The following is a 25,543-nucleotide window of genomic DNA, read 5'->3' as shown; positions in this document are numbered from 1 at the left end:
AAACTCAAGGTTTGTTATATGCAAACCGAATAAAGCACAGCCACAGGGATTTCAATTTTCATTCATTTAATTTACCTTCGCAAGAAAGGTCTTTGACACCAGGACACATTTCCTTCCTAAAAAGGATTTCATAATAAAAGTCTTAATTTGAACATACCTGACCACTAAATACAGCCAAAGAGACACAAATATACTTTATACAAACATTTCAATGATCCAAAAATGGTTATAGTCATTGCACTCTGCTGTCTCTCCTAACAGATTTTGGCAAGATCTTGCAGTAGCACATTAAAAATTTGGGCATAACCAAACATCATTTGCATGTTCTGCACCCTGGAGAATGACACCATTAGTCACAAATCGCAAAGACATCAGGGGGAAAATATATAAAGGAGATGGAAAATAAAAACAAGAGAAATTGGATAAGTGGCAAGAACCAATAAGTTTGCCAGAAACAGAAGCCTAAGATCATATTTCAGTGAACTGAATGTAGTCCAGAAACTCAATCCAGAAAGGAGGGAATGCTTTGAAAACAGATTTGGGAGAGCTGTGTAGAAAAATACACATGGCTAAGACATCATTTATTTATCCTTTAGAAAAGGAAGGTAAATCGGGTGGCCCCAAAATCCCCACAAACAATAGTACATATATAATAACAGCACGCGTAATGCTTTCTAGAATCAAACCTTATATCATTGTGCAAATCCTTCAAATAATCTGTAACATGGATACAACAGACATCAAATATCACTTACAGTTTACCTCCCATACATACAGGAATAAAGGTGAAAGTAAACTTATGTGGTTTTGTGGTACATTTATTAAAAATAAACAAAACAGTGTTCTCAGTTTTGACCAGAGAGCTGGGTGGAGAAGGACTATATCAGTAGTGCACCAGCCCCGCAGAGCTCAGCGGGAAAGCTGTTCAGAATGGGGAGAGGCTCGGCACTTTGATATTGATGTCTCCAATGTTGATGTTGCGGGGAATCTCGGGCAGGTTCATGTTCTTCACAGCAGAGACAGCACGAGCTGGAGCCGCTGACAGACCTCCCTGCCCAGAGAAACATGGCACAGAAAACACCTTTAAAGGCTTCGTGTGTGGAATCATCACGTTTCATCTTTAATACTGCTGTAATGGCACAAGTCTAAGCATCTGCGGGGGGAAATCCTGTAGTAAAACTGCAACAGTGTTAAGTTACACATGTTGTGTATATAGACTTTACTATGAAAGGATCATGTGACTGAATGAGAACCTCATTAACCTCATTCAGTCAGACTGACACTGTGTTCACGCTTTGATTCCCATAATTTCGTGTACATGTACAATGACAATAAAGGGCTATTCTTGACCATTTCAAAGTCTAACTGAACTGCTACGGTCCTGTTTTGGCTCGGTGAGACGATTTGCTCAATACCCAAGGAAATACAAATCGCTGCAAGTGTGCTGTGTAAAATCTCCTTTTGTTTACAGTAGTTTTATTTGTGGTGCACCTTTACATGAAGCATTTTTAAAGTAAGGTCATCTTAATCTGAAAAGCTAATCTTAAAGCAGACGTAATCTTACCTTGTATAGGAGTTATATTTCTGTCTACTTGTACATACCCGTGCCATCTGGTGTAGGATTTTAGCCAGCTGGTAGTGGGCTGTTAGCAATGCGATGATGTCATAACACATCAGGCAACATTCAGGTTTTTTAATATAAATTCGATTATTGTTATTGTCGTGAAATTAAAATTATTTATAAGGTGTTATAGGTGCAAAAACACTACAAATGAGTCATTTTAACCTAAAATTGGATGCAACATGATAAGATCATAATGTCTAATATAGATACTTCAGGGGCTTAAGATATGCACGTGTGCTAATTTTGGTTGCACAACTCCTGATCATGTAGGGTGAGTTTGCAGAAAAAGAGGTTTCGTATATTACAGTAAGACTAACTTCTTAGTATTATGAGTGGACGCTCAGTGCAAATAGTCTCTTTAGTCAAGTGAGTGCTCACAGTGCTCTTATTCTAAAAATTAGTTAAATAAACACACACATTTAGACGCCCTTGGTGCATCATTTTCCAACACATTGTGACAAGAGATATTGCAACTAAACCACAATTTCTGAATGGTGACCAAAACAGTACGCCAACTCTCACAACAATGCAACACCGCTACTTGCCTACTTACAAATTCCAGTATTATAAACATCAGTTTTGGTTCTAAAACAACCATTTAAATCATGTTTACATTAAACATTTACAAAGTTTCATAATCAGCAAGTGTAACTTTACAAGAACCATCAATTAATGTTTATAGAAGGTTTGCAAATCAATTACTTGTAATTCATTCTATGCTAACAGTAAATCATTATTACTTAAAGTTCAATTACCAAAGTTATTATGAAGGATTAATTTTAGGGGTTCACAAGAGTTTCTGTTTTCAAGCTAAAACATGCAATAACCCTCAAGTGCGCTCCTTTAACAGAACGGATCTGACCTCTGACTTCTCCATGCGGTTCTGCACCTCCACCTGAGCTACAATCTCATTCATGTTAGTCTCCAGCACCATCCCTCCCATCACCACCTCCTGCAAAATGTAATGGACCTGCAGAAAGAGCAAAGCACGGCAATTAAAACTAAGCAATGCTGAAATGCATGCAGTTTAGTTGGAAAGCAAAGCAGCTTTCCATCACAACCTTCAGATGTTTGAATTCCTGTGGGCACAAAATGCTTACAGCAGCATAAAACTGTCTTCTACTGCAAATCTGTCAGCCTCTTTTAAACCCCTGACTGTAAGTATCAATGACATTTTTACAATGCCATGTAGGTTAGTTGCGTCTATCCTCCAGAGATGTACAAGAACATGTTTTTCTTTCAAGAAGAAATACTTCCAGGTTTCACTTTGGGAAAATTCCTTAGGCCAAACCTAACAACACCACATGACATCCATTTCCTGCTGGGAAAATTCAATCAAGATGGCCGGGGATGTGTCTGATTAGTTTCCAGCAACACATCTAGCTAGGCTCAGAAGAAGAGAAAAACAGATTTAAATGTAGCCTGAAGCACATACACACATCTTCAATTCTAAAGAAGCCCTGCACACAGTTTTAAAAATCTTTATTATGTACTGTGATATATATTATTTGAAATGCAATCATTAATTTCTGAGGTGAAAAGGTTAAGTAAAGAGGCTGTTCCAAAAAAGCATCTGGCTGCACAGCTAAGACTAATAGACTGCACATTACCTGAGGGTCAGGCCTACAGTGCAGTCATAAACACAAAGTTCCCTTTTATCTCAACCTTTTCATTGAATGGGTAAAAAGAAAAAAGCTGTCCATGAATACAGCTCCTACACAATTATTCTGCTACAGCTTTACCGTCAATATCAAGACAGCGTTTATTCTGTAATGGCAGCATGTTAATGTCACATTCAAATATTTATGGACAGTTTCCCACAAGTTCGAAACACCAGTGTATGTTGCTCCGATATGGAAGCCTACTCTTACTCTGTGCTTTTAATACAAGACAGACCCACTAAGCTGTGCCTGACCAGTGCTTTTTTTTAACATTTTATATCACTGTCTTTAAAATTCTTGAAAATTGAGACGGCTCTTTTTGCCAAAAAACTGCCAGAAACCACATTCGCACATTTGGAAAGCTGAAAACATTTACTGACACATTTCGTTTTATTGAGCAATTATTCAACTAATACTTGCAGCTCTACAGAAATGCATCCCTATCCCCCACTTACCTTATCCATGTGGAATATGAGGTCTAGTTCGCAGACATTTTCGAAGCATTTATCCAACGTTTCCACAAACACCTGCAGTGAAGAGAACAATGGGGTCAAAACGGGAAATATTTTCAATAACAGATTTGTATTACTGTCTGAGTGCTGATTAAGTACATACAGTTAAGATGGTCACAGGCCAAATGTAGAACAACTTCCAAATTTCCCAAAGGGACAATAAAGCTGTGAAGCCAGATGTCAGCCCGAATCAAAGTGAGTGCATCAGCACTTTGCGTAGTAATGTTGTTGAGAGGTCTGTACAGCCTGTATCTGAGATAACAGGCTTTCTTTTTAACAAGTTACTTCTTTAACACAACCACCAAAGGAAATTTAAGACATAAAAAAGTGAAAATTTACTGATGTCAGTTTAAAATACAGCAAAAGGAATTTGTTTTTAAACATTGTCCAAATTTGTTCATTAATCTTGGATGTAAACAAAATAACGCAATCATGTTAAGCCATTTATTGTTAAAGCAGCAGCATCTTAGAATACTGAGAACACAGAGAACAGTGAGTGTTGTACAGTGTGTTTTCACAGACGCATTCCCAAACTTCAACACTTTTCGGCTGAACGGAACAGTAATCTGAGTGATAAGATAAAATGTGGATACACCAGTTCTGATTGAAAAGTGGCATAATCCTAAACACCTCACTGCAAAAAAAAGTTTCTCTGTTAGCTGCTGGAATGCATCCATGCTTGCAATAGATGCTGAAAGAATTTCCTCGAATCATTTCTGCTTGAATTCAGTTTGGATCAACACAGTGTTTGGATTCATCCATTAGCTGAGGTCATCCAAATAACTGTGCCTCTCACCTCTCACATCTGTTTCAACTCTGCTGACAGAAGCATAATAACAGAGGGATTTATTTGTAAGATTTCACTCAGTAGGCTCTTTCTTGTATCATACACCTTGTTGCCAAAAGTATTCATTTGTCTGCCTTCACATTCATATGAACTTGAGTGAAATCCCATTCTTAATCCATAGGGTTTAATTTTATGTCAGCCCATTCTTTGCAGCTACAACAGCTTCAACTCTTCTGGGAGGCTTTCCACAAGGTTAAGGAGTGTGTTTATGGGACTTTTTGACGATTTTTCCACATGTGCATTTGTGAGGTCAGACGCTGATGTTGGACAAGAAGGTCTGGCTCACAGTCTCCACTCTAATCTCGGAGGTGTTCTATTAGGTGCAGTCATGTTGGAACAGGAAGTGGCAATCCCCAAACTGTTCCCACAAAGTTAGGAGCATGGAATTGTCCAAAACATCTTGGTATGCCAAAGGATTAACAGTTTGTTTCACTGGAACTCAGAGGCCGTGCCCAACTCCTGAAAAACAACCCTGCACGATAAACACCCCCACCCACCCGTGTGTCTACCTTTACACTTGGCAAAGTGCAGTCAGACAAGGACCGTTCTCCTGGAAACCGCCAAACCCAGACTCATCTATCAGATTGCCAGACAGAGAAGCATGATTTGTCACAAAAGACAACACACCTCCACTGCTCTAGTCCAGTCTAGTCTAGTCTTTACACCACTCCATCCAATGCTTTGCATTGCACTTGGTGATGTAAGGCATATATGCACCTGCTCAGACACAGAAACCCATTCGTTGAAGCTCCCTGTGCACTGTTCTTGAGTTAATCTGAAGGCCACATTTAGTTTGGAGGTCTGCAGCGACAGACTCTGCAGAGAGTTGGCAACTTTTTTCACAAATTTTTTCACAAATGTTTGTAGAAGCAGACTGCATACCTAGGTGACTAATTTAACAGACCAGTGACAATGGACGCGATAAGAACACATTAAGATTTTAAATCAGTGTTCTCTTGGCTTTTTCTTTTTTGTTTGTTTGTTTAATTTTCTATTAAAGTGAGATCTGTTATTTGTGTAATTTTTACCCGTCCAAGCTGTTTTGTTACATTGCATTTATTTTATTGGCCTAAGTTGTTTTAGGTTTTGACTTTGTCATTTCGGTTTAAAAATCTTCAATATTATTCTTTCAGGCTTTTGACTGAGTTTTCACTGATTGACTCACCAAAGAAGCAAACTGGTTGAAACACAGTCGCAACTAATTTGTTTTCATCTTTCTTGCAGTCAGTATTTTCACAATAAAACACCAATTAGTCACATGTGTTGATAGTTTAAATGTGAAGAAAAGCGATATTTACTTCTTCCCATCCATTACTAGATTGTTTTACATAACACACTCACAGCTATCATTCATCATTTCACCTAAGCTGGAAATTGTCCGTGTGAAGATAAAATGATAATTCGTTAAATTTGGCACCTCTTATAAACCTGCCAGAACCCACCTCAAGTCTCATGGCACAGTATTCAACACTGATAACTCTTACCCTTATGACTGAAAACCAGAATTAATTTTTTAGAATATTTTAGAATATATATTATAGATAAGGAAAAGAACATATGTATTCTAAACAGAAACAGAAACTGACGAATGATCCCACCTGGTCATTTTTGTAACTAGAATAGTTTGAATGCTTGAGAGTTAATACTCCTAAGGCCTTTAATGGATATTTGTGTATTTAAGGACCAGTAAACACCCTGCAATTGTACTTTTTGCTCCAGGGTCAAGTGTCTGCTTTACAAGCCTGGTGTAGTGGTTGTGTGATTCCATGTCAAATATTTCCAAAGAGCCATTCAACAAAAGAGCAGCTGACCTGGATCAGGTCCAATATGCCGAGCTCGCTCTCCGATGAGTCGACACAAAAAACAAAGTATAGAGTGGCGTAGTGTCGGTAAATCAGCTTGTAGTCAGAGCCACCAATGAGACTGAAAGGAGATTAAAAAAAGAACAACTTCAAAAGGCATTCAGGAGTAGCTTCATTCTGAAATAGACTAAACTTGTTTTCTGTTAATTCACTTGAAAGATATGATGGAGACTTTTGAATATTTGTCTCCATCTAGTGGTTAAAGCTAGACCACTGCATCCACAGCTGCTGTAAAGTAATGTCAGAATGCCCAAACCTGGCTCAGGATTTACAACAGTTAGTATTTGTCGAATTAAAATGTGACAACACACAACTAGTCAAACAACAAGTGTGCCTCTCTGCCTCTGACAGAGATCCCAGGTGAGCATGTATCAAGACACTCTGACAGAGATCTATTAAACCAGCTTTTGTGACAGCTGTGCCTAGCTAAGCAGTAACAACCTTATCATTTATAGCTGTACTTAGAGTACACACATGCATATATAGAGGATTTGTTTTATTGTAACCTGTGATACAAACAGAATTGCATAAAAGAACACCTGACTTACCTTCCACCCTCCAAGAAGTTGCAGACGTTGTCATCTCTTTTAGATACCAAATGAAAAGTCTCCCGAATGATCTGCTGCTGCATGTCCTCCGCCTGCAAGCAAATACGTTACAAACTCCATTAACTCCATAATTGTCAAAATAAATAAATAGAAATTAATTTTAAAAAGTCTAAATATATTTGCCAATAACGCATTACTTAGACTTTTACTTATTTTTAACCACGTTAAGAAGTAAAACCTCTACAGTAGGACCTGAACAATATATCGGTTAGCCAATATTGCTCCATCACAGATTTGATATATTTGCTGTCCTATACAATAAGTTTTATCAATATAAAATAATGGAGAAAAAAAATGCACATGACTATTTAGAGATGCCATCAGTTGGTTTAAAGAGTGGAGCAGAGGCCTACACTTCATGGAAGGATTAGGGATTTAGCCAGGTAACTTCAGGATTTAACCCCTGTGGGGTTAAAACCTGATAGGAAGGTGGCTCACTTTGTAATAACTCATGAACACACACAAAACTACCTCACACTGACTAATCAATTTTCTCTAAAATAATGTCATCACTCCAGGAAAAGCCTGTGAACCTCAGTAACCTGATAGCTCACTGAGGTTCATTCTCTTATGTACATCAGTAAGTAAATAGATCATGAGGAGTAACTTTATTCCTCGTGTTCCCTGCAGCTGTCAGCAACTTTGATGTCATTTAAATGTTAAAAGTGATCGCCCTCTTCCCAGTGTTGCCAAGCGCTTACTAATAGGAATTGTCTTAACGTTGGGGTCTTTACCTTGCAGTATGAAGTGTCTTGAGCTGCCTGATGCTGTAAATTGTCATTATATAGATACATTTTAATTGAATTATGAACCTTAAAATAGGAATATGAACCTAAGACAAATCACCTAAGCCTTGTGCTTGCTGACTTTATATAAAATTTGCATGCAAGCCTACTTAGAGTTAATTGGTTACTTTCTTTAAAACCACTTTGCATCCAAGAAACACTTGAATGGAATACAAACTGTAGATACGGAAAGATCCCTCTAAGTGTATAGCTTACATCCTACACACTGCTTACACACATATACACCTGTTGCCTTTAGTCTACATCGTGTGTTTAAGATATTATTTTTTGTGATATTAGCACATATTAGCAAAATGATGTTAGGGTAAATGACACCAGATAAATAAGCAATGACTTGTATACACTGGGCATAATAAAATCCTAATTCCTTTCCCATGACTAAAGTACACTCCATACTGTCATAATTTTTATATTTATAAATAAAAATATATAAGATGATATAAACCCACATCATATGTTTTAGAGGCAAGTCTACTTGATTTCTATTATACAGTAAACAAATTAAATAAACCTACTTACAGACAAATCTGCAGTCACTGAAGCACAGCCGCCATTTTTAAATGAGTTTTGATAACTATGATAAAAGAGTTCTCCTGGTAAAACCATTTATTTATGTTGTATGTTATGTAATTAAACAGACAAGGATGAAGCAAAGTCAGGACAGATAGTCCGGCTAATACATACATATGTACGATTTAAGTGGATTTATCTTCACAGATAGCTGCTCCTTCATTATATAACGCCTATATACTTTTATATAGAGAGAGGTCTATTTTAATAGAAAGGAAGTAAAACTGAAGAGTGACTGAGCTCCAAGTTTGTTCCCTTTCTTGCTCACGTGATCCGCTAATAGTTTTACTTGGCTACAGGAAAATATCTCATAATATGTCAGGATCTCTGAAATATATGTGGTGCTGCTCATTACACGAAAGGTCACAAACGCTAATCAAATACAGATTGTAAGGTAAACAAATTGTTTCAGCAGTATTTGCTACAATACTCACAAAATACTGATAGAATCTGATCAGCCGCGGCTTCCCGTGGTTGTTAAAAATTAATATGGCTTTAATCATCTCTGTTCTTTGGCGTTATCAAAGTACAGCGTGGAAAATTCTCAAAATGTTACGATTTTGACTCTCTGCTCGACGTTAGCTTCCGAGCTCCCTGCAACCGGATCTCTTGTTCAGCTACATCCGGTTGCACCGCAGCGGTCAGCCAGACCCGCTCATGACAAAAGGTTCCGCATAGATTTTCGTTCTGGGTCTGTCTGCCATACAGGCTATCCAAGAAATAATTAACGTCAATAAACCAAAAACCTGAGCAAGTACGTTTGTTGTAGTGTTGCTGATTTATGGCTGAAAGCTAAACTAATATACAACAAAACCAGGTCTGAATGCACATCACATTAAACCTTAAAACAGCAGAAGACCACACTGGGTGCCATTCCAGTTGTGTAAGAACAGGAAACTGAGGCTATAACTGTCAGTGGCATACCAAAACTGGAAAACAGAAGATTTGAAACAAGTTCCCTGTTGTATCTCAGTTTCTGCCGTGACATTTAGATAATAGGGTCAGAATTTGGTGTAAGCAACATGAAAGCATGGCTCCATACTGGTTTGTATTAACAGTTCAGGCTGCTGATGGTGTAATGGTGTGGGAGATTTTCCTGGCACACTTTGGTAACAAATGAACAAATGGCAAAGCCTACCTGAGTATTGTTGCTGACCATTGTGCCCACAGTTTGCTCATCATCTGATAGTTACTTTCTGCAGAATAATGTGCCATATCACAAATCCTTAAATCCTGTTAAACTGGTTTCTTGAACATGATGAGATCTTAATTCAATAGAATACATTTGGGATGTGTTGGAACAAGAGATTCACATTATGTACGTGCAGCTGATAAATCTGGCATCATGTCATTATGGACCAAAATATCAGAGGATTGTTTTCAGCACATTGTTGAACCTATGCCATAAAGAATGAAGGCAGTTGTAAAGGCAAATGTATGTGCACCTAATGAAGTGGCCAGTGAGTGTATTTTGTAAAATCACTTTCATAACTTTAGTAAGCCTTAGCCAAAAGTGCTTAAAAACATAAACAAAAACCTCTAAAACCCACATAAAATCAGATATTAATTTCTTCTTGCTTAAATATGTCTGCAGTTTTTGGCTTCCTATCAGACAGCCAAAGGTTTCTTGGGATTCAAATTTTATTCCAGTAAGTATACCCAGTCCTCAGTCTTCACAGTGGTGGTCTATACTTTTCACTTTGTGAGGCTGTCCACCTGACACATTATGTAATTTTCGGGTCTTCGTGACTAATGCACCATCAGCTGAGGCACCATGTTAATTATTGGAACCTTTGTACTTGGGTCAGCTGCTTCACACTGCCTTGGAAACTCTTTTTCCTTTGATCTACAGTGGGTGGTCAAAAAACCGGATCAAGACCCAAATTATGTAATATTGTAGCAAAAGTTCTCAACAATTAACACATGTGTGCCAAACAGGAAAATTTAATTGCCCAAATGGAAAAATGGTGAAAGATGGCATGTTAGCATGCTTTGAAGATGTTTTTTTGTCTTTTATTTTTTTCTGCCGAGAAAAAATAAGAAGTTGCTGAGTTTTTCTTTAGGGTATTTAAACATTTCTAGTACACTTGGAGGTTTTAATCATCTACTATAAAATATGTTTCCATAAAGAAAAGCTGTCATTGTAAGATGACATTAAGCTTATATCTCAAGTTGTATCTTCAAAAAAAGTGTTTCATTTTGCATATTTTGAATCCATTGTTTAGTTTTTCATTTAGTTTGACAAGGATTACGTATTCAAATTAAATTAGTTTGGGTTAGATAACGAATTGTACTGCATGACTCCATGTAACAGATGCGGGTAGACCAGGCCTGAATTTTAAAGCCGTCAGCCTGCAATCTATATATTGTCCACCAGAGGGGAAACTCTGATTTCCAAAAAGAAGTCCAGCTGTACAGAGCCCTTTAAATGAGAGGTCTCAAACTTAAGTGAGCCGTGGGGCACTGCTGGCACTTTCATCTCATTGGGGGTCCACTTTAGTGTTCACGGAGTACAAAAAATAATGCCGCGTGTTTTGTTTTGGGGGGGGGGGGGGGGGGGTTGCTCTCGCTAAATATTTGTACTAATCCTGTTTTCTCTCTCTTCGCACTAGTGTTTTCACGGTTTCACCCTTTGTAATAAGTTATTGCCACGTACATTTCGCTTCCGTGTTGGATCTGTTCTGTGTGTAGTGTTTTGTTTTGGGGTTTGTTTTGTGATTTTTTTTAAATTTCAAATCTTGTATAACAAGACAAAACTGTAAACGTGAATGCAATTTTTTCCATTCACTCTCTTTCTGGTCAGACACGTGGCAGCACTTATGCTATAATTTTGTTCTTATTTAACAAAAAAATGCAGACATGTGTGTACACATTGGTTTTTGACTACTAGGGCAGGGATAGCTCAGTAGGTAGAGTGGTTGCCCCATGATCAGAAGGTCGGGGGTTCGATTCCCCTTAACAGCTACCCTGAGGTACCCCTGAGCAAGGTACCGTCCCTACACACTGCTCCCCGGGCGCCCAATGGCTGCCCACTGCTTCACTGAGTGAATGGGTTAAATGCAGAGAGCAATTTCCCCACGGGGCTCAATAAAGTACAATAATGTACACACTTTCTTTCTTTCTAGTGAAAATTGTTTTCTTTACAAATAACTCTCACTGAACTAACACGGCCAATCCCTCAACGTGTTTGTACTGTGCTCATATTTTTGCTTTTTAAAGAACTTACTTCAGCATTGCACTCAGCAGCGAACAAATCCTCCTTAAAAAGGTAACTTGAAGTGCCAAATTGCTATATATTTCTTCACGTCAATATACAGGCTGCAAGTTTGAGACCTCTGCTTTAAGTCCATTGATATATGATCTCAGAAAAAACTTTCCTGATAAATTTATGGACTCTAGCTAGTTTAAAATCTTACTGGATACAACATAATATTCATGTTAGGGAGGTAGGGTAAGCCTATATACATGTTGATACTACAAGTTCCTCAGGTGTGTGGTGTTCTTGATAAAAGTGAAACACAGACTGTGTTCATGACATCCAATTTAAAGCAACAAGAGGAATATTTTAATAGAAGGATTTACTGAAATTTTTGGGTGGCATCAAGGTGTCTATGTCCAATATACAATTTAAATACATCACATGCTCAATGTTAAAAAAAACCCTCTTTACTTTAGGTTTCTAAGGGCGACACTTTCAACATATCTAAGAATGACTAAACCAACATGCATTTTACGTGCTCATACAGCCACTAGAAGCTGGTTAATTTTAAAACAAACAGGTGCATGTGTTTGCACTTTTATATAAAGACTTTTTTCTTGTAATATGCAGATTCTCCTTCTAGAGATATATTTAATACCTTTTTATGGTCTTTCCCTATATTAACAGTGGATAAATCTATAGTTTCCAGGAATGCATGCATATAGAAAATACCCCAAAAGGGCTCAAAATATTAATAGCCACCTTTTTTCTTCTTCTTTCAGCTTCTTCCAATAAGGGTTGCCGCAGCAGATCATCTGCCTCCATCTCACCCTATCCTTATGCACAATCCTCTAACACGGCAACTCATTGCACACTAGCTTTCACTCTATAATTTGACAGTGGGGAAAACCTAAAAGTCCTTACTTACTTATTTACCAGGAAAGCACCTTAACATCCACAATCATGGACTTTGGGATTGGGCAGAATACTTACAGGTATCCTTTGCTTCATCACCTTTCCTCCAGAATGAAATGAGCTTAATATAAAATAAAATAATTCCTTTGTTATACTTTGTTAAAACATACAAACAAGACAAGAGATGAAGTGATCAGTTTGGGAGCAACCAAAAGGTATAAATAATGATTTCTTATTTTAGTTTCAGGAAGAGACCAAATGCAATCAGTTGTGCTCACTGCTCATCATTGCTGCAACACATAAGAAAAACAGTCCCCATAAATGTTTCAATGAGAATAACAACAGATTTTCTTAATTCTAATATTACCAATGAGAGAGAAATCATAAACCAAGGTCAAAAATACTGATCGGAAAATCCCTTGAACTACAACCTGAAACTCCAAGGCTTGTGACTTTGTTTATGCATGAGGACACTGCTGATGATGAAATACCCCTGAGACATCCTTGCAGCTGCTTCCCGAGATACTGCTCCGTCACACAAAGGTGTCCAAGTGACAGTGCTGCTGCATAATGTTTCTATTCACGGGATGCTAAGCCACTTTCAAACTATCCATCTGCTCCAGCACAGATTTAACAGGTGAGGGTGACAGAGGAAAAAAGGATATCACAAGCTTTAACATCATAAGCAGGACACGAGTAAGCCAAGCTGTGAAAAAGGACACACAGAAGGAAATTATTCAGGACAGAAAGAAGACCAGGAGTGAGTGGACCAAAGTCCAAAAGGCAAATGACAAAACCTCTTCAAAACCCACCTGTCTTCACAGTTTTCTCTGAGTCAGCTTCAGTGGGTACCAGAACTTTAGGAGAGGCATAAGTGTTTCAAGTAAGTTCTGATTTTTTGCTGCATTGTCTTTGTATAATACTATATGCTTCTGGGACTAATGCCTGTGCACTTCTCATGCTCTGATCATCTCGAGTAGCATTCTTTAAACAAGTTGCATAAAAATCTAAACTCCTTCAAAAAACAAACAACGAAAGAGGGTTTTTTTTTAAACTTTTTGTTGTTGAAGTTTCAATGCAGAATGTATGAATGGGAAGTGAGGCATGTACCTCAAGGTAATCCCATTTCTTTGAGTACAGCTCAATAAACCTCCATGTTGTTTAGGGCGAGCAGGTGTCCTGGTTCAGGTGGGACTGCACAGTATTTGTCTTCCCATAACACAAACTGAGATAATATCCTACATTTTAATTAGCTGTAGTTTGCAAGCATTAACAGATAAATCTCACAATAAACATGTCGCTAATCTTTAGAAGTATCGCTACTGAAAACCAAAGATGAATACCAGAGAGACAGTCGGCTGAAATAGTAGTTTTATTACAACAGGTTGCTCTGTGTGTAATTCTTATTGATTGATTGCATAGAAATAATTGATTGCTTTGGCTCAGACCAAAGTAGTGGGAATTATTAGAGCCCAAATTTGATGAGATGAAAGCATGGGTGACTTTTTTTAAGGTCAAATGAAAAAAAAGATCTTTTGAAACATGTCTTAACTAAAGAAAGGATGACAATGTGGTAATTTGTAAGTAATAAACAAAGCTCAGTGAAAGATTACATGCAGGTGTTGAGTTTGAGTAGTAGAATGAGGAAAATATCACACATTGTGCAAGACAATGTCCCCACCTCTACAGTATACAGTGAAAAGTAGTTTCTGCCTTCCTGTTTTAAAATTAGACAAAGATGACTCAAGTAAATACAAAGTGCTGTTTTAAAATAACTATTTCAATAATTTAGGGGGGGAAAGCAATCCATACCTTCCTGGCCCTGTGTAAAAAAGTCACTGCCTCCTAAACCCAATCACTGGTTGTGCCACCCTGGGAAGCAAGAACTGCAGTCAGCATTTACGATAACTAAAAATCAGTCTTTCGCCGTGGAGGACTTCTGTCCCACTCTTCTTTGCAGAATTGTTTTAATTCAGCCATATTGGTGAGTTTTCCGGATCATGTGCTCATGTGAAAGCCTCTCAACTCCAGACTTTTACTGGGCCACTCCAAAACCTTCATTTTGGGTTTTTTTAAAGCCTTCAGAGGTGGACTTGCTGGTGTCTTTCTGATCATTATCCTGCTTCTTAACCCAACCCCGCTTGAGCTTCAGGGCATGAACTGATGGCCGGACATTCTCATTTAGGATTTTCTGGCAGAGAGCAGAATTCCTGATTCCATCAATTATGGTAAGTCATCCAGGTCATGAAACAGCAAAGCAACCCCAGACCATCACACTACCACTTATGACATCCTGTGTTAGTTTAGCCAGATATAATAGATCTTGTCAGTCTGAATATTGTCGGAATATTTTCCCAAAAGTCATGGGGATCATCAAGATGTTTTTGTCCAGTGAGAGACGAATCTTTGTGTTGTTTTGGTCAGCTGTGGCGTATGCCTTGGACCTTTTTTATGGAAGCCATTTTTTTTCAGCCTCTTTCTTACTGCAAAATCATGAACACTGACCTAAAGAACGAAAGAAAGAAATCAGCAATGGGGCAAATATTTTTTCACAGAACTTTCTTCTTGATTCTTACTGTCCATCCCTTTGAGGCTATATGACGTACAGTATGCTGGCGCTGTGGTTCCCAGAGAGTGTGTGGGTGTTTGCCTGTGAGGGTTTACAATATCTACCCACAATAAAAATGCACTGGCTCATTAGTGTATTCCATTGTGCATACAAGTATATAATTCTGCACAGTATATTACAACTTATTTGTCACACACGCAGTCAAAGGTGCCTGACCTGCAGCTACTACTTTCACATGGGGCCAGACGCCATTCTGTACCTCAGGCCCAGACTCATCAAAATGTCACACCGCATTTCCTGTTCTGATTTCATTTCCATTAATTCTCTGTTGTACGTTTTTCATCATTAGTGCTGCAAAGCCACCCAGGCTGTTGTCTGCATATCATCTATTATTTCCCCCCTAAATTCCCTTCCTCCTGCATGAGCACAGTGGAAAACAAACAGACGCTCATTAGCATGTGTGACCCGTTGGTGGTAAACAGGCTTATTTCCACATGAGTGAAGTGCGAGAATGGATTCCACCGGGACAGTTGAGGTAGGTGGGCCCGCCGGCTGCCTTCATGGGGACTTTAATAGGGACTTAACAAATGCAAGTGGACAGGCACAACATTCTCTGGCACAGGGGGTCATGTTGGTACAGTGAGCACTTGTTAGAGGGTGACTCACTGTATTTGGACTCTTGGGTGGCCACTGATATTCACTTCATTTTTAATGTGAATTTTTTTTTCTCCTCAGTGCTAATTGTTGGATTGTGACGGATGCTGAGTGCTGTCTGCCAGAGCTGAGGTAATGCGTGGCTTTCAAATAATGCTTCTGTGCTCTGCTCTTGAAGTGATGAAAGCGGCCTGTAATTACAGGGATAATCAAAACTGTCAGAGGCTCTTCTATGGATGGTTTTGTTTACTGTCTGCTTCTCTCACAGCGTCACAAGCTGCTGGCCCTCCACTTCCTCTGGCTGGGCCTTAGACCTCAAAAGATCACAGCAGTTGTATCTGTCTGAGAATCAAATGTAAGTAAAAGTCAGTTTCATTAATGGGTTGTTTTAGAAACCTGTTCGGCTTTCCTGTACTCAGCTCATAGGGCTACAGTATAACAAAGTTGCAGAACAAATCAGGTGGCTCTTTTATCATTTGTCCCTCGCAGGGATTAATCTGTTCATATCAGTACAAAGTCCTGATGGGAGTGGTCGCTTTCAGGGTGCCAATGCCCCCATGCAGAGGCCACCGGAGGTCCCTAAACTGTATGAAATTGATCTGAAAAACAATTATATGCTACTTTACTAATACACTGTTTGCTAGTTTTTCTTCTTCTTGTCACCTGTCTACATTTTTCCTCTTAGTTATGCTGCTTTTTCAAATAGAGATCAATATGTTGTCCAAGGAAAGGATTATAAGGATCACAGCTTCCATGTGGCATGTAAAAAAAGGCACATGTTACCTATAACTTCAAGAGGAATATGTCGGGTTCTTTTTGTTTGTTTGTTTTTTTTTTTTTTTTTAAAAAGCGGTATAAAATTTTCCATTCAGTCTTTTTTGTCCCACACTCAGTTACGTCTGTTCCCCTCAAGGTGGCAGCATTTCAGTATCTTTTCATTCCTTTGTTGTTGCAGGAGATGCTACAACAGTCTCCACAAGCCATGACAGCATGATACCTTTTAGGCACACACATTAGGCATTTAAGTGAAAGTACAGATAAGTATCTGTACTATTAAAAAAAACTAAACAAAACATAATTGTGTTAAAAAAAATACTCTGATAAAAGCTGAAATACTGATTCTTTATTCAAGTAAGTGTGAAAAAGGACAGGTCTGAAATTTGTTTTCGTTTTTCCCCCCAAGCCAAGTCATATTAATATCATAATTAAACAATAGTGATATAAGAGAAACCTCAACTTTAATTCTAATTTTAATGAATTCACTTGAACATCTGTTACATAGAACATAATGTTACAGAGTGAAATTGATTATAATCAGTACACACCTAGTATAGAGCTAGTATAAACCACAAGTGAATCTGATCAGCATCATCAGCTTGAATTTGTGTGCTACCCTTGATGTGATATCACACTGACTTTGAACAACACAACTGCCCTGCACAAACTTCATTGTGGTATTGTAAACCAACCAGTGAAGCCTGCACTAAACTGGCCAGCATTTTCATGCAACCTCTGAATAATAACATTAGTACACTTCATTTTGTTTAGCAGGGTGTTTCACAATATGAAAAAAAAGGAAACATAACTTGAGATATAAAGTTGTATTTTAAACAAATGCTCAAATTAACAAGAACATCACATGATATAACCTTTAAATTTCCAGTTCATCAAATGTCACTGAGCAGTCCTTAAATTTTTAAAATAACCTCTCTTCTTCCTCTCTTGTCTTGTCTTTCATACATCTTTCTCTACCTCTGAGTGATGCTACCTCTCATTCTCACTCTCCCTGAGAAATGTGGCAGTTGCAGCACTAGCTAGCAGACAGATTTTGTGACAAACTGCACAGAAACAGCTATGTGAATGCCAATATTTGTTGAGCTGGTAGAAATGTTGCATTTTAAATTACCTACCACTTAAAAAAAACATGTCACTGCCTTTATGCTCAGTCCTTTTCTGGTGTGCTATTTTGTTTGGTTGTTTTTTCTTTCGCCTATCTCTTTGGACGTAATAAACATCAGTGATGCATACACTCACCTTCCCTCTATTTAGGTTTAAGTGAATTTGGTATTTCAAGGTGTGAGGTGAGAGGAAATAATGATTCCCCTGAAATGTCATAAGTCTAAAGTAAAAAGCCAGTTTAGAAAATATAAGAAGTAGAGAGTCTGGATATTTGTGTTAAAATGTGTTGAGTAAGAGTAAAAAAAAAAAACTGTCAGAAAAATAGATATCTGAATTTCTATTTATATACAGTAACAAAGTACTTTGTTATTTATCACTATTGGTTTTAGAGGTTAATTTTCCACAAATTTCAACTTTTTCCATCTCTTGTTTTTAGCATTTTAGTGAATAATTGGTATTAGGTATGCTAAGTAAGATCAAGTCAATTTAGGGATTTTAATTGTTGTAAAAAAACAAAACAAAACAAAACAAAAAACAAAACAATATTATTATTGTATTATTATTATTGTAAAACACTAAACACTAAATACCTGAGCACCATATCGCTATCTAGTAACACCTATGTTTACATAGGTTATCATCCTATAGGAAAAGACAGATAGCATTCATAGATATGTGGAAAAATTGGTCTATACAGCTAAAGATACACAGGTGGATTTGTTTTCCCTACCGTGACCAGGTTAGTATTTTTTTTCTGTGTATTTGAACCCTTGCTTCCCCTTGTGTATTTACAAGTAACTGCTAACAGTATAACCAGTAATTAACATTTCTGGAACACGACACAACCTTTTCAGAATAAACAGCTTGAACTCTGTGGGGTTTTTTTGGAAGACAAATATTATTTCCTTTGGGTACCAATGGCAGTAAGAACATGGCAGAAAAAAGTGTATGTTTTCTTCCCTTGTGATAATTTGATTCTTAATGAGGGTCAAGTGAAGACCACAGAAACAGCATGCTGTGTTCACTGTAAATGGAAATCCTCTTTAAGGTGCAAACTTAAAGTGGTAGATTTAGAAATCTTTTAGCAGGCTAAGCACTTTATGAGCTTATCTTTTGTTGCATCCTAGGGAACATGGGAAAACGGATGCAAAATTTATAAGCCAGTTAACAAGTATCATATTTGCAGTCCGAGTCCAGCCTTTGGTAAGATACCGTTTCTGTAAATTATTACATTTGTGTCATATTGCACTGCTTGGTCACAAATTGTTGGCACGCCACTGTTAAAAAAAAGGGGGGTGCACTTTTGCGCACCCCCTTTACAACTACACCCCTGCAATCGTGCAGACAGACACGGTCATTGTATAGCTGGCCCTCCACTGTGTTTTTTGAGCGGAAAACAATCCTGATCCTGGATCAGTATCCCTGATTTCCTTCATACCTCATCATCGTAAAGGTAGTCGCTACGGCGGTGCCCCGAGAGGTGACAAGAGGTCTCACTCTGTTTACATTTTTCCATCCGATTTTTAAATAGAAGCTCCAACGAATAATTGCATCCCCCTGTAAAGCCATTTTTCTTCAGAGACCCGCTATTCCCATGCTATATCCATGCTGCCGTGTTTGATGAGAATGATAGCGTAACGAACACGCCTTGTGTGGATATTATGCACTTAAAATAATCCGATAGGGTGTGCAGTGTATGTAGTTTTACGCTTAATTCGACCAAAGATGCTCGAAACTGTTAAAAACTGAGGATTTCTCCCAATGAGCGCCACAGCAGTCACTATGGTAACTGCTCTCCATGGTGGCAAAGCTGCAGTAAGAGCGACGCCCTCTTTCACCGAGGCGGAGTGATTCATCACACGATGCATATACGATCTGTACGCATGGCGCCGTGTTTACGGCTAACACGGCAGACTGCAGACTGACCGAAGGAGACTGTGTGTGTGTGTACCTGTGAGTTATTCCATGTAACTGCGCGAACCGCTCACTTATCTATCGACCGAGGGCGTTAGAAAACCAAAGAATTTGACCTCAACCGCAGCAAAAAGCTCAAATATTCATTTTAGCCCGCTGGTATGAAGGTGAATTACCACAACAACGCGGTGCGTGTGTGCATGATGAGCGGCTGAGGAGGAGGAGGAGGAGGAGGAGGAGAAGAAGGAGGCTGCGGTCTGAAGCCAGATTTTATCCTGGATATTTCGAAACAAACGCCGTGCCGTTTACTTAACGGGGCACTGTACAAGTGGAATATGTTACTGTATCCCCCAGTCCATCTCGGTCCATCCCAATTTTAGGGGAGGTTTGACCCGTTTTCTGCCTCCTGAGGATCCTCCAGCAACAGCAGCGGGACGGTGAACGGTTTTTCCTCCAGATATGGAGTGTGAAGATGCGGATTACAGAGGAATCCCCGCCGCTAGTTTAGATACAGTGGTCTTATATTCTCCAGTGCGGCGCTATCCAAGAGAAGAATAACTATGAATACATATTTTCTGACCTCGGGACTAAATCGGTGATATCGCTCTCTATATATGCTTTTTTAATTTTATTTTTTTTGGAGCACGACTGGACTCCCGTTAGGAAACGTGAGAGTGCAATCCTGCTAGCCTGTTTGTAGTAGCTATTAGCTCCATTAGCCGGCTAACAGCTAAAAGGTGCTGGCTGGAGCTTAAAAGGCGTTTTGATAACTCTGACTGGGTTTTCCCCACGTTTCCTTCCCACAGCATATTTATTTACTGGATTTAAAGTGTGATTCACTCATTCGGGGATGAGGTCTCGAAAGGAAAGGAGCCGCTTGACCTTGTTTTGGGGTCTGATGCTGGGTCTTTCGTCCTGCCTACGGCCCGCCACCGCAGAAAGTAAGTAATGCCTCTCTACGCTACTACACACACGGGCAAACTGTGTTTTTCCATGCTTCGTTAGTGTTCAAACACGAGGAAAAGGGTCATTTTTGTTAACCCGAAAAACAGTGTTTTACTGTAAATATCGCACATGTAATACTGCACTGTGTAAGCAGAGTGTTATTTCCGCTATTTGCACATTATTTTTATGCATTTAAAGTGAAAAACAGGTGTGTTGTTACTAGAAACGAAAAAAATATGGAATGTCACTTATGGTTTCACTATAGTTTTGCATTATTTCGGTCTAATAGATCATGATTTACTTTTCTACATTAAATTTGCGGTGTATATATTTATTTATCTTAAGTTGTTGTATTTATTTGGGCTTTAAATGGGCTTTTAAGTCACTGAGAGATTTTTGGGGGCTTTCTACATATGTAGGCTAGTTTGTTATGTCGAATTTATTTTAGAGGCAATTTTCCAACTTTGGAATAACTAAACTTTATCTTGTTCTATCTGACACTTATCTTATTGCATGGAATTTGCGCTTTACACCTTGACATATTTTTATGAGACAAAAGGAAATATAATTTTAACTCTTGGTGAAAACTTTTTTTTTTGGTGTGACTATAATAGATCGTTTTAATATTTTACTTGGCGTTTCTAACTACATCACAAACATGAGTCAGCGTTATGACTATTCATTTAGTTTGTTTTTAAATACATCGCTGTGACTCATAGCATGATGAATCAGAACAAACAAAGTGGAGGTATGCCAATATAAAACCCCATCAAACAAGTGGAATGTTAGGAATTTTAAAATGTAATTTTTAGTTTAGTTTGACTCTAAAATTGAGAAATAATATTTTCACATTCAGGTAAGAAAAACAAACAAGATCTCACCTTTTATATAGCTTATCATATATCACATTTAGAGGATAAAAAGAAGAAGCACACCCAAGCATTTATTTCCTGTAAACATATTATATTTCGTTAACGTTTCAAGTTTTCCAGGAAAACGGCGTCCACCTGAAACTGACTTGGTTAAACACGGCCCTTACATTCAGTTAGGCAATGTTTTGTGTGCATGTTATTCACAATATAGGTTGTAATTTTTAGTAATGTTCCCTCGGGGCTGAGTGAAACTAATGCAGGTTTTTTGTTTTTTCCCCTCTCGCTGTACAGTCATTTATTCTCCTTTGTCAAACAAACCTGGGGATACCTTGACCTTGGAAATGCTTTCATGAATACCAGACACAAATCATTTGAGCGACAAGAGGCCACAGATAAGAATATTAGAATATTGTGGGGTCTTTTTTTATTATAATATATTTTTTAATGAAAAGTTGATAGCACTTTAAGGAGCGCTAATCAGACTGCATGGATTTTTCGCAATAAATAAAACTCGGTTGAGCACATAAACCTTACGACTTCTGTCAGCTTGTAAACCTTTTAATCTGATGCAGTTAAATTGTCTATAAATTTATATTCCTACATTTCTTTTTTATGTGTTGCCATCTGAAACGTTTCCATGTTTCCAGCTAAACTGTAAACTGGGCTTCCCGATTCATCCCATTCATGGTGACGTGCTGGGGAGGGCTGGGTTAGGTGGGTTTTTAACCAGGGTCTGGGTTTTAAAATAGAACAAGCCAAAGTACATTCACAAGCAACACAGACCAAGTTCTGTTGATTGGAAAGACTGAGGAGCTTGTGAACTGTGTGTTATGGGGTTTTGGTTACAGGACAAACCTGAGAGCTGCAGAGAGGTTCTCCCATCGAAGTCCTGCATTTATTCTTACTCTGGTGTGGAGCTGTGTAAAGATTCCTTGTGTGGCTTAACTTTGAGCCTTTTTACTGATTTACAGTATCAGATGGCACTGAAGTTCATCTGGCATGAAGGGTGTACTATGAAGCAAGTTCTGCATAGCAGGGCTTTCTTTGTGTTAGCTAGTTTGACAGAATCTAAAAACCCAGTTGGAGATAACAGGTATAACGTTTTTGGTTACCCTAAACCTCCTACTTCAAACTCTGTGCATGTTCACATAAAGAAGGTGCGTTCGATGTCTTGTTCAGTCATTTAAGCCAATCAGAAATTCTAAGAGAAAAAGGTAATAAAAAAACTCAGCAGTGGGATATTTAAATAAATCAGAGGCAGATCCGACATTAGGAAGAGCGCAATCATAAATCTTGTGAATTCATGCATGAATATATGTATTTTTACATTCAGAGGGCTCTGGGTTCTGGATTTTAATGTCTAATGACAAAGCTGCAGATTAGCACTCAAACTTTAAAATTGATCCAGTTAAATGACAGTCAGGTCTGAAGTGGATTTCAGGTTACTGCCTTTGCTTAGGTGTTTGGCTTTTGCAATATGAAGGATTTTGGATATGGTGTGCTTGCACGAAGTTGTGCATAAAACAAAAGCACGCAGCCTGACGGTGATGACAGGTAGATGAGACAGGTGATGATTGAAAAGTGGGTTTGAACAGGAAAGAGGATGAAAGCAGAGTAGAAAGAAATGCAAATAAATAAAAAACAAACAAACATACAAAGCACCGACAGTCTGACAATGTAACCAGAAGTTGGAACTTATGCTGTAACTTGCATCGTAACTTATGATGTAACTGGAATCTTCTGCTAACCCTACGCTGTAACCAGTCAGAGTCATTGTTGGCATTTGTCAGGTGCATGTCAGGTTGCACGGCTGTACCTTTTCTGCAGTGCTTCTTTATGTGATAATAATTAGACACAGCTCAAAAGGTTGCATATAATGTATTCTTTGAATGAACAGAATAGATTGTCTGTATCACACTTAGAGCATGCTAAAGATTAAAAGTAAGGGTGAAAAGGTGGTACTTTCAGCTGATGTTAAACCAGAACTCTGAACAAGGCTATGTGCTAGGCATTAGTTACTAACCAGGTAAAAAGAGAGCCATAAAAACGAAATAAAATAATATACGTAAAACTCAGATTTTAAGCTTGACATACCTTTGCAACACCTTAATCTTAATTGGTAGCAAACCGCTCTGATTAAGTCCTGCTGCAGACGGAGCTTTCACATTACCCCAAACAAGTTTTATCTGTCACCGGTGATCTCTTTCTTAAAGCTTTCCATCACGTTTCTTCTCACCTTGCCTCTCATGTGGAAAAGTATTTATGACTACGCTTGCCCCTCAGGCAGTCTGTCACTAACGGGACAGAAACGAGGAGTAAACAGACTTGCTGCAGTCTAGTGGCAGTGTTTGAAGCACCAGCTCAGAGGCCTGTATTGCTTCCTATTTCTTGTCTCATGGAGCTTCTAGTGGATTTCCTCTGATTGTCTGTGGACAGTCTGGATGCTGCAGGCGGCTCGGAAAAGGTTATCAAAAGTAAATATGTGATCTGGAAGCTCATCAGAGCTGCAGAGATAGGCTTGTGTACTCAGCTGTTTAAAATCTGTCAGTGTGGAAGGAGAGGGAGGGGGAGTTATTAAGCTGCTACACCTGCTATTGGTATTTTCACTTAGCCGATGCGCACAACATACATTTTGATCACGAGCTTTTGTTTTTCACAAGCGGGATGGGAGCAGTTCCCATGAAAGATGGCTTTGCTGGTGCTGCAGTGAGGCCACAGAGGGTGAACTGATGAGGCCGCCTGTGGTGATGTAACGTCACCAGGCAGTGTGTCTTTTTACAGTCCTGGGTGTTGGAAGTGTATTAGCAGGTATGCGGCTCACTGAAGCCTGCTGACAAGTAGATTACAGAGAAAGACATAACGATCATGCAGCACGCTTCCTGCTCTAAATCACACCAAGGGCCCTCAAGCCCTGCCTAGAGAGGTCTTAAACTCTACACACTAAGGGAAGCACAGTGTTTCCACTAAAACTGGAAGATAAAGAAAATAGTTTCTAAACTTAAATTAAAAAGAATATCTATCAGATTGTCATAGATGGTATATGTCCGTCAAATAAGTTAACAGGGTTGGTGCCTTTACCGGTACTGTACATTGACCAGTCATGTGTGCATGTGCAGTAAACCACCACAGATTTTTCCTGCATTAAAAAGGAGGTTTTGACCTCAGCTCATTATAATTTTTGAAGTGGGGTTTAATTTACATAAGCTTTAATAAATTTGTATTCATCAAATGGCTGAAAATATGAAATGCAGACTCTTTGCCTTATATGTGGACCAATCATCATGACTGTGATAGATAAGAGCTTAAAATAGGGATTGTAAAAATTAACATTGAAACTGATGAAAAGCTGAACTACAACTGAAACATTTTCAAACAATAAAAAGGAAGCCAGCTACTCAGACTAACTGAAACAGAACTAAAAAATCATATTCAGTTCAGGTATTTATTTTAGTTCACAGAAACCTCCAGCTCCGTGTGTAGCTCATGGTTTGTATCCAGGAGATGTTGGTTTCACTTGTACCCTTGTATTGACTAGTCTTTTGTAAACATCCCGTAGGATGACATTGTCACTAATATATTTTCCAACATATTTTGGAAAGCTTAATAATCCAAAGTGAAAAGTACTTTTTTTTTTTTAAAGATTATCAGGAATATTACCCATCTTTATCAACAAGTAGTTGGCTTACAGTTGGAGGGAAGTAACGCTCTTGCTCTGATTTTATCACTTGCCTGCAGTTTGCATTGTGATGGTGTCATACAATGATTTTAATGACCTCTGAGCATTTGTTCAGTTGAGGAATTAAAAATCCAGATTTTCTTGGATCTGGTTTCATTGCAAAGTTTTTCAATTTTGGGTGATTTCAACTTTAAATAAATGTCCTCATTCAAAGGTAAATGATTAGTTATTGTCAGAGTAAAACCTGGAACACTGTGCTATTGCAGTGTTGCCAATATTACATTATTCTATGCCACTAAACTGCATTGAGTGGTTTGGGAAGACATTCTGCCAGCAGAAAGGTTCATAGTGTTCTTTTTGAAATTAAACTTTGTTCCACCTCAATAGGAGCGAAGAAACACCACATATGT

At 38.4% G+C, this 25,543-nt stretch overlaps 2 protein-coding genes across 3 annotated transcripts in view; one reads left to right on the top strand and one right to left on the bottom strand.

Annotated features, from left to right (window-relative positions):
• Nucleotides 1-49: 49 nt before the first annotated feature.
• On the bottom strand, nt 50-9,147 carry ap3s2 (adaptor related protein complex 3 subunit sigma 2). The gene is made up of 6 exons (XM_026174600.1): nt 8,925-9,147; nt 7,055-7,146; nt 6,456-6,567; nt 3,741-3,812; nt 2,487-2,594; nt 50-1,051 (listed from the first exon to the last, which is right to left on the bottom strand). Exons 1-6 carry the CDS (start codon nt 8,991-8,993, stop codon nt 926-928), a joined length of 579 nt encoding a protein of 192 aa, XP_026030385.1. The 5' UTR covers nt 8,994-9,147; the 3' UTR covers nt 50-925.
• Nucleotides 9,148-19,527: 10,380 nt separating this feature from the next.
• LOC113026105 (insulin-like growth factor 1 receptor) overlaps nt 19,528-25,543 on the top strand; it is a 58,604-nt gene continuing 52,588 nt past the window's right edge. The window contains exons 1-2 of one of the 2 annotated variants that reach the window (XM_026174558.1): nt 19,528-19,679; nt 20,447-20,581. In XM_026174558.1, the coding sequence (XP_026030343.1) occupies nt 20,491-20,581 (91 nt within the window). In that variant the 5' untranslated portion in view covers nt 19,528-19,679; nt 20,447-20,490. Of the gene's footprint in view, nt 20,582-25,543 lie in introns of both variants that reach the window. The other variant, XM_026174548.1, reaches the window with a different exon arrangement.

The sequence above is a fragment of the Astatotilapia calliptera genome, chromosome 1 (assembly GCF_900246225.1).
Source record: "Astatotilapia calliptera chromosome 1, fAstCal1.2, whole genome shotgun sequence".
NCBI lineage: Eukaryota > Metazoa > Chordata > Actinopteri > Cichliformes > Cichlidae > Astatotilapia > Astatotilapia calliptera.
This window is presented reverse-complemented; position numbering and strand designations above follow the sequence as displayed.

What these genes read in the sequence shown, in the direction of transcription:
- ap3s2 (XM_026174600.1), bottom strand. Translation starts at nt 8,993, where the DNA reads ATGATTAAAGCCATATTAATTTTTAACAACCACGGGAAGCCGCGGCTG. An exon ending in GCATATTGGACCTGATCCAG is followed by an intron (nt 3,813 to 6,455) that starts GTCAGCTGCTCT and finishes TCTTCACTGCAG; the next exon opens with GTGTTTGTGGAAACGTTGGA. An exon ending in ACCGCATGGAGAAGTCAGAG is followed by an intron (nt 1,052 to 2,486) that starts GTCAGATCCGTT and finishes TTCTCTGGGCAG; the next exon opens with GGAGGTCTGTCAGCGGCTCC.